At 41.2% G+C, this 15,105-nt stretch overlaps 1 protein-coding gene across 1 annotated transcript in view; it reads left to right on the top strand.

The window, feature by feature from the left end:
• The window catches only part of SLC6A3 (solute carrier family 6 member 3), a 63,434-nt gene extending 49,270 nt beyond the window's left edge, over positions 1–14,164 (top strand). The window contains exons 13-15 of the mRNA XM_069960257.1: positions 411–578; positions 3,682–3,753; positions 14,124–14,164. Of these exons, the coding sequence (XP_069816358.1) occupies positions 411–578; positions 3,682–3,753; positions 14,124–14,147 (264 nt within the window). The 3' untranslated portion in view covers positions 14,148–14,164. The remainder of the gene's footprint in view (positions 1–410; positions 579–3,681; positions 3,754–14,123) is intronic.
• Positions 14,165–15,105: the final 941 nt, after the last annotated feature.

Genomic DNA, 15,105 nt, shown 5'->3' with positions numbered 1-15,105 from the left:
ACTGTAGTATATGCTGATCTATACTACTTTCATGACTTGTCATCATTTATATATCTGGTCGTATGTGTTTTTGTTTCTTATTTTAGATGTCTACATCATAGATTTATATTTTATATAACATTTATATTGGTTCATATATTGGCTCATTTGTCCACTTTGATAAATTGATACAATGTATGTTATATAAAAAGGCTTGAATAATGTACATTTATATATGAAATAATTGAATATGGAAATGTTTACATTGTTTATTGAGACTATGTGATGTATGCATTGCATTGTTTGTAAAAAAAAAAAAAAAAAAAGGAGTAAATACTTTGCTTTTTGGATTTTTTTTTGTGCTGCAGTTTTTGTTTTATTATTGTATATGTTTTACTTTATTATTTAAGATTTTTTTTTCTTTTCTCCAGTTTGTGGTTGTCGTCAGCATTGTGACTTATAGGTCTCCAAAATATGGGAACTACACATTCCCAGAGTGGGCTAATGTGACTGGCTGGTTACTTGCAATTTCATCCATGGCAATGGTACCGATTTATGCTATATATAAATATTGTACTCTTCCAGGATCCTTTAAAGAAGTAAGTCATGTGTATTGTGCGTATCTTGTTTGTGCCTTTGTTAAATAAACAAACCATTTACATATACAAACTGTTCACATGTCTAAAGCACACACAAAAAAGGAAAACTACAATGCATTACAAAATAATCACTATGATAAATGTGGCTTAAAAATTTACGCTGTGCACGAAAACACTAAATTACACAAAATAATGGCACAAAGAACATGATAAATTTAGAATTAGTATCTTTATCAGAAAAAGGTGGTTGTCTATTGATAACGATGTCCGCAAATAATGATCATGACCATTATTTGCGTCCGTCATTCATTATCAATAGACGGCCGCCTTTTCCCAATAAACAATGGCACATTCTTTCAGGATCTGAGTGTTTAGACCCCCAACAATCTCTAGCCATAGCCACGAGAACATGTGGCTGAGCTCTGCCCAGCTTGTTGCAATCTCTGTTGTTACAAAAGCTCATTTTAACTGTACAGAACTCGTATCTTGCAGCAAAAAATTGCAGGGCGCTAAGGATAGTAGCATTTTGCAGCAAAAAAATTGCATGGCGCTAAGGATAGTAGAATTCAGCTTTATCTAGAGGTTGGTGGGGGCATGAACACCCAGACCTTCAGTGATCAAAACCTTTAACACATCTCTGCAACATGTCAAAAGATTTTTTTTTTTCTTAATAATGCTAGGGAGACTAGACTCACTATTAGAAAATGTGCTTTTTTTAAATACTAATCAGAAGTCTAAAGTGCCTTAAACATGTGCACAGTTTATAAAGTAATGTACAAATGTGTAAAGCCTGTCAAAGGCTTTGGTAAAATGTTGTTAGGCTATGTTCACACAACATAAGTTCCGTAGTAATCACGGCCGTTGTTGCCTATTTGCAACAACGGCAGTGATTACTACGGAAATCACATAGTGCTGCAGCTGAGGGAATCCCGGACGGAGTGTATACACATAGTATACACTCCGGCCGGGATCCCTAACGAATCCCGTTAGGAAAACCTGTCAGTGCACACAATGGAGCGTGGGGCTCCAGCTGCACGCTCCATTGTATACAGCGGGGAGTTTGGATTCCGGCATACACTGATGCGCCCACATCCGAATTCAGTGTCAGTGAAGATCAGCATCTACAGCATCGGCCGGGATGATCTTTTCTGTCACCGGCGGTGTCTTACTAATGGGAACATGGACTTACAATGTATTAAACTATCAGGTTAGAAGCATCTTACTTGTTGATATGTCCCTTTAGCACATGGGGCACTGAGGATGAAGCTACTGAAGCTACTGTAAATTTCATCCTTAGCAGCATTTTTGAAATATTAGCAGTTTATTTAATATGGTATTGATGCATTTTGGTGCACTGGGTGCCCAGCCGCTCCAGTCAATGATAATCCTTAAAAGGAGCGGATTGGTGTACTCGGTGTAGTCTCACCACCAGTACACAAAAATGCCTAATTAGCATATTAACTCCTTCACGTTCACAATACGTATATATACGTTCCTGCTGCACATGCCCCGTGCAGCAGGAACGTAAGTATACGTTCCTGAAGTGACGGGACTTTTGATGTGTGCGGGACCGCTGCAGTGAGAGCGGCCCCGCACACATCATTGTGCCCGGGGCCGGAGATAATGCGATCGCAGCTGCCTGTCATTAACCTCTTAAACGCTGTGATCTATAGCGTTTGCGGCGTTTAAGGTAGTCAGTGACAGGACAAGCCCCTGTCACTGACTGATCATTTGTACCAACGGGTGGGGGTAATTCACTTACCACCATCCTGTTGGATTGGCCATTTGTGTATAGAGTCTGTTTTCAGGCAGGCTCTATGCATAGATCGCCGATAACACTGATCTATGCTATGCTATGGCATATCATAGATCAGTATATGCAATCTAATGATTGCATTTTTTAAGTGTAAAAAAAAGTGTAATTAAAAAAAGACATTTTTTTTAAAGTATTTTAAAAACCCCTAAAAAGCCTCCCAAATAGAAGTTTACTATACCTCCTTGCTCATTATAAAAATATGTAAAATAAATAAATAAAAATATTACATATCCTAGCTTGCGGAATTGTCTGATCTATTAAAATATAACATTATTGTTCCAGCACGATGAATGGTGTAAACGGACCCCCCCCCCCCCCACCAAGATTGATAATTTTCTAAATTATATACCAGGAAAAAAATTATAAAAAGCAATCCAAGTTTCTCTCTTACACCAATATGATAGTAAATGTGCTATGGCTCTTAGAAGGTGGGGAGGAAAATTGCATTAATTTTACCTGTACATCCTGGCACAAATTACCTCGGTAGAAGGGGTTAAATAAATTGCTAATATCAGGAAAATTGCACCAAGGTTTATGTCCCGTGCGCAATAAGGAGCTATCAGCAGGTTAGATTCTAATAACCTTCTTATAGTTTCTCTTTATTTTGTATCAGGAGACACTGGAGTCCACATCTGTATATGTTGCAGTGAAATGATAGTATCAGGGATTTGATCAAATCCCTCATCCCTTTTAGGGAAATTATGGAATACATTCTATCATTTCCCCTGCAACATAGAAGTTGCTTTCAGTATTGCCTCTTGCTCCCCCCGCCTGTCCGCTCTGCTCCCTGGCCGCCTCCGCTGCCTCTCTGCTCCCCGTCCGCTCATTTCCTCTGCAACATAGAAGTTGCTTACTGTATTGCCTCCTGCTCCCCCAGCCTGTCCACTCTGCTCCCCGTCCGCCTCCGTCGCCATTTGCCTGCGGGGAGGGTCGGGGAGGAGTTCCTGCGCCATCTTGGTCCTCCTCGCCATCCACCCGCTTGCTGCTGTAATGCCTGCTGGGAGGTGACAGGACGCCGGCGCGCTGTCATGGGCCCTCCTGCTCCTGCTGTGGTGCCTGCTGGGAGGTATGTCGCAGGGAGGGAAATGATAGAATTCATTCCATCATTTTCCTTAAAGGGATCAGGGATTTGATCAAATCCCTGACTTTCTGCAGGAAAATAATGGAACGGCGTGGTCATTTAATCATTTCCCGGGTTTTGATCAAATCCCTGGATTCTATCATTTCACTGCAACATATATGTGTTATATAATGTAATTTAAAATATGTATTTCTGTTGTATTTCAGAAAATGGCTTATGCTATAACTCCTGAAAAAGAATATGATTTAATAGAAAATGGAGAAGTGCGTCAGTTTACTGTAAGTTATTTCCTGTATTCAGTTTTACAAAGTGCTTACAAGTTATTTGACCAGTCTTTTTAATTTTAGGGTCCTAGTTGAAGACCTTTTTATTTGAAGTGTTCTCCTTAATATTATGACATGTATACAGATGTCCATTGGAAATGTTTATTATCAAGTAATAATTATCAGTATGAATTTTTAACAATAATATTGCATTTTGATAATGATCGCATTAACGATATATAATATTATAGCGATTAATCTTCTCATCTAAAAGCCTTTTGTTTAAAAGAAAAAAAACAGTATGGTACAGTATTTTCCGGTGTTAATGGTGCTGAGTTTGACATACTTGCAGCAGGATGACAGCCCATTGAAGTAAATGGGCAAGTATCCGCAGCGGATTTTGCTGCGAATTCGCAGCGAAAAATTTGCTGCGGATACGATACATGTGAAGCTACCCTTAGCCCCTAAATGACCCAGGACGTACCGATACGCCATGGGTCACTGTCCCGGAGCGGAGCGCACTTCATAGGAGGTGGGGGCCGGCTGCAGTGAGCAGCCGGGCCCTCACTGTTAATGACAGGCTGCAGTGATCGCGCTGCAGCGTGTCATAAACCCCTTAAACGTCGCGATTTAGGTGTAAGTGACAGGGGCAGTCACCTGTCACCTATCAGGACCCCCGCAGTGTGACTTAATCAGCAGAGCGCCTATCACGCTGATCAATGCTATGCCTATGGCATAGCAATGATCAGTGTGTATAATCTAATAAATGTATGTAAAAATCCCCCAAGGGGACTTAAAATGTATAAAAAAAAAAAGTAAAATGTTTTTTATAAGCATCCCAAAGCCCCTCCCCCAATAAAAGTTTAAATCCCCCCCTTTCCCATTATATAAATAAAACATATAAAAATAAATAAACATATAATATACCGTAGCGTACGTAATTGTCCGATCTATTAAAATATAACAATCTTCATCACTAACGGCGAACGGTGTAGATGAAAAGAGGGAAAAAAGTGCCAGGATTACAGATTTTTTTGTTACATTATACTGTATATAAAAAAAATGTATTAAAAGTAATCAAAACGTTCGATCTTCACAAATATGGTATTAATAAAAACTAGAGATCATGGCAGGAAAAATGATACCCCATACAGCCCCGGAGGTGAAAAAATAAAACAGTTATAAGCGTCACAATAGGCCCATTTTATTAATATTTAATTGCAAAAAAAAAGGATTTAATAAAAAAATATATATGACATTAGAAAATCTGTTTAAACCTGCATGTAGTTGTGTTCGGACTGACCTAAAGAATAATGGTATCATGTCGCTTTTACCATATAGTGCATTACGTAGTCACAGGAACCCCCAAAAGTTACCATATTGCATTCTTTTTTACCATTGCAAAGTACAACTACTCCTGTAAAAAATGGCCCTGTAGATAGAAAACAGAAAGTGCTAGAGCTCTTAGAAGGGGAGGAGGAAAAAACAAAAACACAAAAATAAAAATAAAAATTTCTGTGGTCTACTGGGACATTTTGGGCCTGGTTTAATGGGATTTGCTGGGACTTCAACATAAGGCTAAATTGTCATTGCTTTCCATGTTTACATTCATGGGACTATTTGGAACAGTCTTGTCTAATCTTTGCCCTGATGCCCTGTCCCATATAGACTTCCAAACCCCTGAACCATTTGACCCCAAATTTGGCACACACACACGGTACATTGGGTGCCTGGGAAGGTTAGAGCGAAGGTCCCGTCCTTGCCAGATGTACAGGAGGGGAGGGGGAGGGGGAAGAGCACCCCATAGAGATGAATGGGAGAATCTCCACACTGCAAACACAGGTGATATAATTAATGCTTCAGCTGCCCAGCAGACACGGCAGTTGGGAGCCTTAGCAACCGATAGGATTACTACTTTCATTTTCACAGGGAGCTGAAATCTGATTGGTTGCTAGGACCAGCTGTCTCACAACAGATCCACATAAATAAATACAGCAAGGGTACAAACACACTGGGTGTATCCACAGCGGATTTCTCACTGCAAATTCGACATCACGCTGCGAGTTTGTCAGCAGCCCGCCCTGTTAACCCCCCGCTGCCGGAGCGTATACATTACCTGCTCCCCATTCCGGCTTGCTTCGGGGCTCCCGGTGTCTTCACGTCCAGCTCAGCCAGTCAGTATGCTGTGGCGGGGCAGCGCACTGATTGGCCGAGCGGGACGTGCCGGAAGTCTCCAAAAAAAGACGGAGCGGGGACCAGGTGATGTATACGCTCCAGCGGAGCGGGCTGCTGACAAACTCGCAGCGGCAGTATAGGGACTACCTGCGTGGGGGGGGGGGTTGGGTGTATAGAGTATGAGGGCTACCTGCAAGTGGGGGGAGGGTATAAAGTATGGGGGCTACCTGCAAGTGGGAGGAGTGTATAGAGTATGGGGGTTACCCGCAGGGGTGGGGGGTGTATACAGTATGAGGGCAACTTGCAAGAAGAGGGGGGAGTGTATAGAGTATGGGAGCTACTTGCGGGGGTGGAGTGTATACAGTATAGGGACTACCTACAAGGGCGAGGGGTTATATAGAGTATGGGGGCTACCAGCATGTGGGGGGAGTGTCTAGAGTATGGGGGCTACCCACAGGGGTGGGGGGTGTATACAGTATGGGGGCTACCTGAAGGGAGCGAGTGTATACAGTATAGGAGTACCTGTAAGAGGAGGGAGTGTATACAGTCCGGGGGCTACCTGCAAGGGGGGGGGGGTATACAGTATTAGAAACTTTGAAACCTCTTCTGTGTTGTCCCCACCAAGGATGAAAAGTAGTGCCTAAGAGGGCCAGATTATGATGATGCAGGATTGTGTATGCACTTATTATTATAAGCTGCAGGTTTTCTGCACACACACACACACACACACTCACAATTATGGTCTGCAGTCAGCGGGGGAGGGGGGGCAAACTTTACACTACAGGTATACAGAACCCCAGAACTATACACTACAGGTATAAAGGACCTCCACCAACTATATACTACAGGTATACAGGACCTCAATTAACACTGTCAATATATATAGCCAGGCTCAGCATAGCACTTCCAATGTTATACATAACCAGACTGCATATAACACTACCAATGATGTATATAACCAGGCTGTATATAACACTGCCAATGTTTTATATAACCAGGCTCAGTATTACACTGTTATTGTTGTATACCAGGCTGTATACTGTATAACACTGCCAATGTTGTATATAACCAGGCTCAGCATAACACTACAAATGTTGTACATAATGTTGTACATAATCAGCCTGTATACTGTACAACACTGCCAATGTTGCATATAACTAGGCTGTATATTACACCGACAATGTTGCATATAACCAGGCTGTATATAACACTGCCAATGTTGTATATAACCAGGCTATGTATATAAAACTGCCAATGTTGTATATAACCAGGCTCTGTATACAGTCTGATCACATGACATCTCAGTTTGGCTATTAGGTATTTAGGATGTTTAAAGTTTTTAGTTTATTTCTAATGTGCATAAGCTACAATTTACTTAAACAGTGCAGAACTGTCGGGGTATATAATGTATAAAGGGGTATATAGGGCTCCTAGCGATTTCCCCTTAAAAAAAAAAAACAAGGGCATAGATTTGAACAAATCTAGTTAACACGCTGACACTTTATACCCGGGCAGCGGCGGGTACATTTTCTAGTAATTTTATACATCTGCCCTAGACTGCCATATAAAAACATATACTGCACAGTGTAAACAAAACACACTGTTCAAGGCAGTTGTTCCAGACATGCCCTGCTTTGACTGATTGAAGTTCATGGTCCAGTGCTGGAATACAAGCTCTGTTTGTCAATCAATCAATGCAGAAAGAGGTGTGGGAGGAGGTGTAGCAGCCTGGAGTTGAGGGGATTACTCAGGGAGAGAGAAGGCCATACTGGATAAATAGATAAATGTCCTGCCACAGGCTGATTGGTAATAACTCTTGCCCTTCCTGAGGTGAATAATGCCAAAGAGGTTAAAAAGAGGGACTGCACCTAGGTGTTTGGTGATGATGGTACTTGTAGTTCCCCCTGGAGCTTTTCTGTTACTGCTGCCTGAGGTGGTGATGGAGAAGCCCTCGATGGTGATGAAGTGCAGAATAATTCAGACAACAGGGAGTCGAGGCAGTGAGGAGCAACAATGACTTTTACTTAAGCAGATTGTTTCAAACAAGAAAAGTTCTCCGTACTACAACTGCTCTTTTACAATGGCTGCCGGCTAAAGATGGGTCACTGTTATTACTGCAATCTTGTTGGCATGTGTGGAGTTGCGCCTTTAGTGGTGAGCAGTGAATCACTTCCCAGTGCCTTGGAGGGCTTTTAGGGGTATCTGAGCTGGGCCTTAAGCCACAACTTTTGGTTCCCAGAATGGAGTCAATCCTAATCATTCCTTGGTCTGACATAAATAAGTAAGCTCCTTGGCTTTTATCCCTTCGTGGATTGCCCTGTACTACTCTTGGTGTTGCTGCTGACTCCATCTAGGTGTAGACTTCCCTAAAAGCCTGGTTTCCCTCAGAAGATGTTACTTCTTCCTCAGCCGCACTGAACTACTCACTAACTTTCTGTGCCAACTTTCTCTTGAGAGGAGCTCATTATACTGGCTCTGTCCTCTTTCTGAATATTTTCCTAACGTATTTGTGGTGTGAGCCCCCGGTAATATTGTGTCGGAGGATTGCCGGTCACTTGCTAGATGGTGAAGTGTGACGCCACTCTGGTGGTTGTTGGCAGAGATACAGCCAGACCTCGAGGTGTTAATTTTTGACGCCAGTGCCGTGTAGGCACACAGGTGTGATGGCATGCCTGCTTTTATTTTAGGAGGTCGGTTGTACTTTTTTCTCCTGTGGTCAATGTCCTGCCGGGCTGCCATCCGTGTGTACACTAACCCAAGGAACCCCGTCCTTGGGTTAGTGTACACACGGATGGCCAGAGCGGTGTAGTGGCCCTCCTGGACTCATCGGAACTGCCACCCACAGAAAGAGGAAGTGTCCCAAAGTTGTGGTGTATACTGTGTCAGTGCACAGTGAAGGATAACAGAGTCTTTACACAATTATGATATTCCTCTTGATAAAACACTTGATAAGACTTATAGACCAATACTCGACAACAGAGCAACTGCATTCTGCGATAGGAATGTAAGGTAGAATACAGTCGTGCTGACTGTGTAGCGTGTTGAGTGATGCAAAGAAGCAGAGTGGCAGAGAGGAGGTTGTCATGGGAGTCTTACCCCAAATAGATCAGTGCTCTGCCGGGATGTTGGAGGATTAGATAGAAGAATACTTAGAAGAAGAGAATACTTGTGCACACCACCTGATGCCCACTAGATTTGGCTAAACCGTCCTAGGGGGTGACACAGGGCCCCAGACCTTGTTACCTTGGATGAGCGGAATGCTGAGGATTTCCTGCTGACAACCACGCTGCGAGATAGAATTCCTAGGCTTTACGCAACTTTGCTCTATCCGGATAAGTTCCAAGCTTACTGCTGTCTGTTGATACTGTCCTGCTCTGTGACTCTCCTTGTCCTCAGCATGGGTCGAGGTTGTCTTTGACTTGTCCTCTCTTGAAAGAGGTCTAATACTGCATAGTGTGGTGTAGCTTTACTGAAAAGAAAACTGTGTGTTGTCTTGCGTCCTACCCATACGGGGTTCTAGCTAAGACTGACTAGAGTAGGGGACCTGGCAGAGGGCTAAGGCCCGGAGTGGACCACTGTAAAGAGCTGCCTAGCTTGCATCCTTCCTCTACAATGTCCAACATGAAAGACTCATACACTTCCTACACCCATAGGTGCATCTAAAGTGTGCTTTGAGTGGGTGAAAAATGCAAACAGAAGAAGTAAAGAGAGAGGTGATCATATTCCAATTGGGTTGCAGATATATGTGACATACAAATAAACAATAACCCTTTACACACTTCAGCTGTGCAGCATCTGGATACACATATATAATACAGTGACATCTAGTGGCAAAACTTTAGTACTACTTTCATCACCACTTCTATACAATAAGTACAGACTTTTCTGAAGGATGTAACCAATAGTAACACCCGTGGTAGTACATCACCTATTTAACTAAAGAGACAGCTGTGTTGCTATGGTAACTCCCTGTGTAGATGAATAGCTATAATGACCCATCTTCCAGCAGAGATGCCATCCCTAACATCATAAAAAGTAAACAATTTGTTAACCAATTCCTATTACTTTAGCAAAGAGTCCATTTTCCACCTAACCTTAGGTAACTCCCAACTCCTGTACTCTACAGAGGCATGCATCTTGAGGAACAACACAGCCTCCTTGACCCTTCAGCTCTAGAGCTGACAGTTTCACTATATGGGTTTAAGATGTTGGTCTGAACAGGGAGCTCTGATGGACACACCACATCTATCTATGCATTTTTTGTCATGTAATGGTACATTATCATTGTAGCATCTCTGCTGGGGATAAGAGAATCTGGATCCATAGTTTACCTTTTAAAAAATGGTTGTCTAAATAAAAATACATTGCTATTCGATAATTTTTAGTGGTTCTGAACAACCATCTGATAGAGTTGTGTGTTAGGATATAGTGGACTGTGAGCATTAACAATTTGTGCACTAAATATTCCTGTTTATGATACATGTTTTGTAACACCCTGCCTCATGCTAATCAAAACCACAACTTTCTCTTTTGAAAGGGATTTTTTTTCTTTTCTCCCTCTTTTTTTTTTTTTATTTTCTGTACTTTACACAAGCAGGTTTAATGTAGTGTAATGTCAGGACTTACAGTAGTGTAAACACTCCCACTGTCCCTGTCTACTTAACCCTTAGAGGACCCTGCCAATTTAAATTTTTGCGTTTTCGTTTTTCCCTCCTTGTGCTTAAAAGGCAATAGTACTTGCATTTATTCACTTAGAAACCCACATGAGCCCTTATTTTTTGCGCCACTAATTGTACTTTGCAATGACAGGCTGAATTGTTTCATAAGGTACACTGCAAAACCAGAAATAAATTCAAAGTGTGGTGAAATTGATATGTTCCTCAAGTCATTACGATTACAACGATATATAAAATGTATAATTTTCATTGTATCTGATGGCCTGTAAAAAATTCAAAATATTGTTAACAAATATATGTTCCTAAAAATCGCTCCATTCCCAGGCTTGTAACGCTTTTATCCTTTGGTCTATGGGGCTGTGTCAGGTGTCATTTTTTGCGCCATGATATGTTCTTTCTATCGGTACCTTGATTGCACATATGCAACTTTTTGATCGCTTTTTATTACAATTTTTCTGGATTTGATGCGACCAAAAATGCACAATTTTGCACTTTGGGATTTTTTTTGCGCTTCCACCACTTACCGTGCGAGATTAGTAATGTGATTAATTAATAGTTTGGGCGATTATGCACGCGGCGATAGCAAACATGTTTATTTATTTATTTGTTTATTTTTATTTATAACATGGTAAAAGGGGGGTGATTCTGACTTTTATTAGGGGAGGGGGCTTTTTACTAATAACCACACATGAACGTGGTGAGGCGGCCCTGGACGTACGGGTACGTCCAGGGTCACCTAAGGGTTAATAACCACCTAAACTGTATGCCCCAACTGAGCGATGGTCTCTTCCTATAATAATGTGAGGGATAGGGAAAAGGACTGAACAACAATATCAGACTAGCCAGGTCAAACCAGGAGAATATGTCAGGAACAAAATCACAAAATAAAGACAAAATCAATACCATGCCGAGGTAAGAAAGTACAGAAGTAGCACGTCAAAACCAAAACGGGAAATCCAGGGTACAGTAGAACAACAGATTTCAGCAGTCAGATAAATGCTAATGTGACTAAAGAGACCAATCATTAGCAGCTGAAGTCCTTTATAGAGCTGCTCAGGAGACAAAATCAAGGAGATCTGAAAGGCCAGGACCGGATCTTACTGACCCGGTACTTCAGTCTCCTTACAGAATTCCCACACTGCACAGCATGCGGATAAATGGACCAGAGATTGTAGGAGGTGAAAATTAGCACTAAGACCTCATTCACTCGTGCTCAAAATTTACAAATTTACAAAAAGATTTAAAATATATTGATTTAAATGTCCCTATTCACACATCTGCAATTTTTGCGGATCCGTGAATAGGCAGTAATCCGTGCTGCAAAAAAAAAAAAAAAAAAGACAAGTTCTAATGCGGACACGCAATTGTGGCACGGGTCACTGTCTAGAATGTAGTGGCCCTTGAATTGTGGACCACTATAGAGGCACAAAGTGCTGTCTGCAATTGCGGACACCACTTTCGGACGTGTGAACATAGCCTAAGGCTGGGCTTTCATTGTGGTGCATTGAAGTTTGTGTGGTTTTGGCTGCGCTTTGTGTTTTATGGCATAATATGAGAATCCAGTTACAAAATGCTGCTTTTCCCTCAAAATTTAAATGAATCACTTACATACTGTATGTACCGAGTAAGGTACCATAGGAAAGCACAAGTAGCGCATTCAACCATGTCACCCTAAAATTAAAAAAAAAAGTTAGGACTACTTTAATCCTTAGAGGTAAAAATGGAAAAGAAATTTGTCTTTAAAATGATTATTCAAATGTAGTTTATGTTAATGCTATAGAATGTCTTACTAGGACCAAATCCGTATTGCTCCAAATATACCGTATTCAACAGGAAAGAGTTCCCTTGGCCTGTGATTACTGTTGATGCACTATTCACTGACTTAGTGGAGCATGCTAATTATAGGTTTAACAATATAATTAGCTAAGCACACTACTGCCGGCCACATGTTTAATCAGGACATTTACCCTGTTATTGCCATCTTTGTAAGGCTAATAGCTTCAATAATGAGAAAACCAGAGCTGCTCCACTTGTTCACAGGGAAAAGAATGTGTGAAGTCCTCCATTTTTGTAGAGCACATGCTTTCAGTATATCAGCAAGTGACCCCTGAGATGTATAACATTACATTACTGCAATTAACAGAGTGGGAGTTGTTGCAGAATTATTGGCAAATTGCACATAAATTGAACAGCTTACACACATAAAACACTATGTACAGGTCAAATCAAAGATTGAGGATAACATAGAAAATATATTGCATTATAACCTTAAAGTACATCACACAGGGGGAATCAGTGTAAAGAACATTAACAGTTAACACAGTCCCATCTGCTTTCCATATACTTCCTTCAACATTTAGGGCCTGTCCACACTGAGCAAAAGTGGCGGAATTTTAAGCGGAGCCCATGCCATGGACAAAGTCAATTCTTTGGGCGGAGAGCGGAGGTGCCAGAAAGCCCACTGAATCAATGTGACTTGTGGAATTTCAAGTGGTCGCCGCGGTGCAAGCTTCACTTGAAATTCCCCCACTTGAATGGGCCCTTCATTGGAAACTATCAGCAGGTTTGTGCAAACGAACCAGCTGACAGCTCCCCACAGCCATGTACCTCATCTTTCTGTCACAGGTCTTCTTTCCTAAATCAGTCTTGCTGTTTTTGATAACTATAATCAAAGAGATGTATGTAAATTAGTGCGCTAGGAGCACTGGGGGTGATCCTTGATCCCCAGAGCACTGTTTGGCCAGCCCATCTCCTCCTTTGGTTAGGCCAATTTACATATTTCTGTTTGATTATAGTTACATGTCAATTATTTGAACAGAGAGCCAAAGAAGCCGATTTTACTCTGTGTGAACTGGCCCTAAAAGATAAAATTTCAGGACGTTATGACTTCCTTAAATTATGAACAGCCATGCTTTTCTGGTTGAAGTAATAAAAGTCTATGGGTGGAATTTATTATCTGCACAATTTTTTTTTAAGCAGGAGGTGCTGTTTATGGGCTGCGCAAAATTTTGTGGATGTTGCTCAAAAATCATCATTAGATGCAAGTGCCTTGATACACCTTTCACAATTTATTGCACAATTTATGCCAAAGGCTGGGTCCACACTGCATTTTTGCAATAAACTCTTTGCAATATTGTGGACCGGCTGAGTGACTGCCGACTGTCAGTCACCGGGTGGTGTCCTGCCCCAGTCACTGATTGGCTGAGCAGGCTGATCACTCAGCTGGGTATGTGACATTGTAGCTAGACTAGGGAGTGGCGCTACTGGGCACAAGGATAGGTAAGTTTAATTTATTATTTTACCACACACCCCCTGCCTTCCTGTCATTTTTTTGATTTTGTGGAACTTCTCCTTTAACAGAGTGACAACAGTGATGAAGTACAGAAGCATAGGCATCCACATGCATAGTCCTGACACATGCAGAACAGCGTTGTATCTCACTGAAATATATATATATATATATATAGAAATAAATTTATATTTGTTTTATTTTTCTTCCATTTGTTAAAATTGCTTCTTAATGTCTCCCTATAGCTTCGTCACTGGTTGAGTGTTTAAGACAATGGAGAAAAGGCGAATATCATCATCTGTTTCTGAAAGATTCACAAGACGTGTAAAGAAAGAAAAGTTAATATTTATGATATACTATCTGATGAAAGGCATTAATGTGTCTGCAAAGAAAAGTTTCCTCTTCAGAATGTTTGCGCAGTGTCTGTGGGAATCCAGATAGTTATAATTGTCAATGTGCTATATATATATTTTTTCATTTTTACGTTTTTAAGAATCTTTTATCTGAAAGCATTGTTTATGAAAATAGAATATTCATACATATTCAGTATATTTAGATAGGGTGCAGTATACCAAAATATAAGAAAACCTAAGTAACACTATGTAGTGATAACTGTAAGACATGAAGCTACTTTGTGCATCCAAGTTTTGTAATTTGTATTGATGTTAATGTTTCCTGACCCCCAAAAAATGGACAGCTAGAAAAAAATGAGCAGACTCCTATTGTCTTTATTAAAGGGAATCTGTCAGCTGCAGTTTATGTTCCAAACTACTGACACTGTTAGGAATAGAGACACATGATACCTTTCATATATCTATCTGTGACTCAAAGCACAAAGGGGCTTTAGTCCACAAAGTGTCAAAGAAGCTCCTGAGAAACATCCAGCTGGAATGCATCCTAACTGCCCCTCCCATCCCTGTATGATTGACAGCTGAAAGCTGAGCCTCAAGCAGTGTCAAGAATGGGAGGCGAGCAGTGTCAGGAATGGGAGTATTCTGGAAGCATAGATAGATATTTGAAAGGTACCATATGGCTCCCTGACCTAACAGTGTCAACAGTTTGAAATGTGAATTGCAGCTGACAGATTGTCTTTAAATCATGTCAGTCCCTAAAATAGTGTAGGTTTGTCTTCAGTGATGCAGTTATGGTCCTAAAAAACAACTTTTAAACTCTCAGCCCTGTCCCCAACGGCCGGGGCTTATAAAGGTCTATGCATTAGGCTGGCAC

This window comes from Dendropsophus ebraccatus, chromosome 2 (assembly GCF_027789765.1).
Source record: "Dendropsophus ebraccatus isolate aDenEbr1 chromosome 2, aDenEbr1.pat, whole genome shotgun sequence".
Lineage (NCBI taxonomy): Eukaryota > Metazoa > Chordata > Amphibia > Anura > Hylidae > Dendropsophus > Dendropsophus ebraccatus.
Note: the sequence above shows the minus strand (reverse complement) of the source record. Positions and strands in the feature narration are given on the sequence as shown.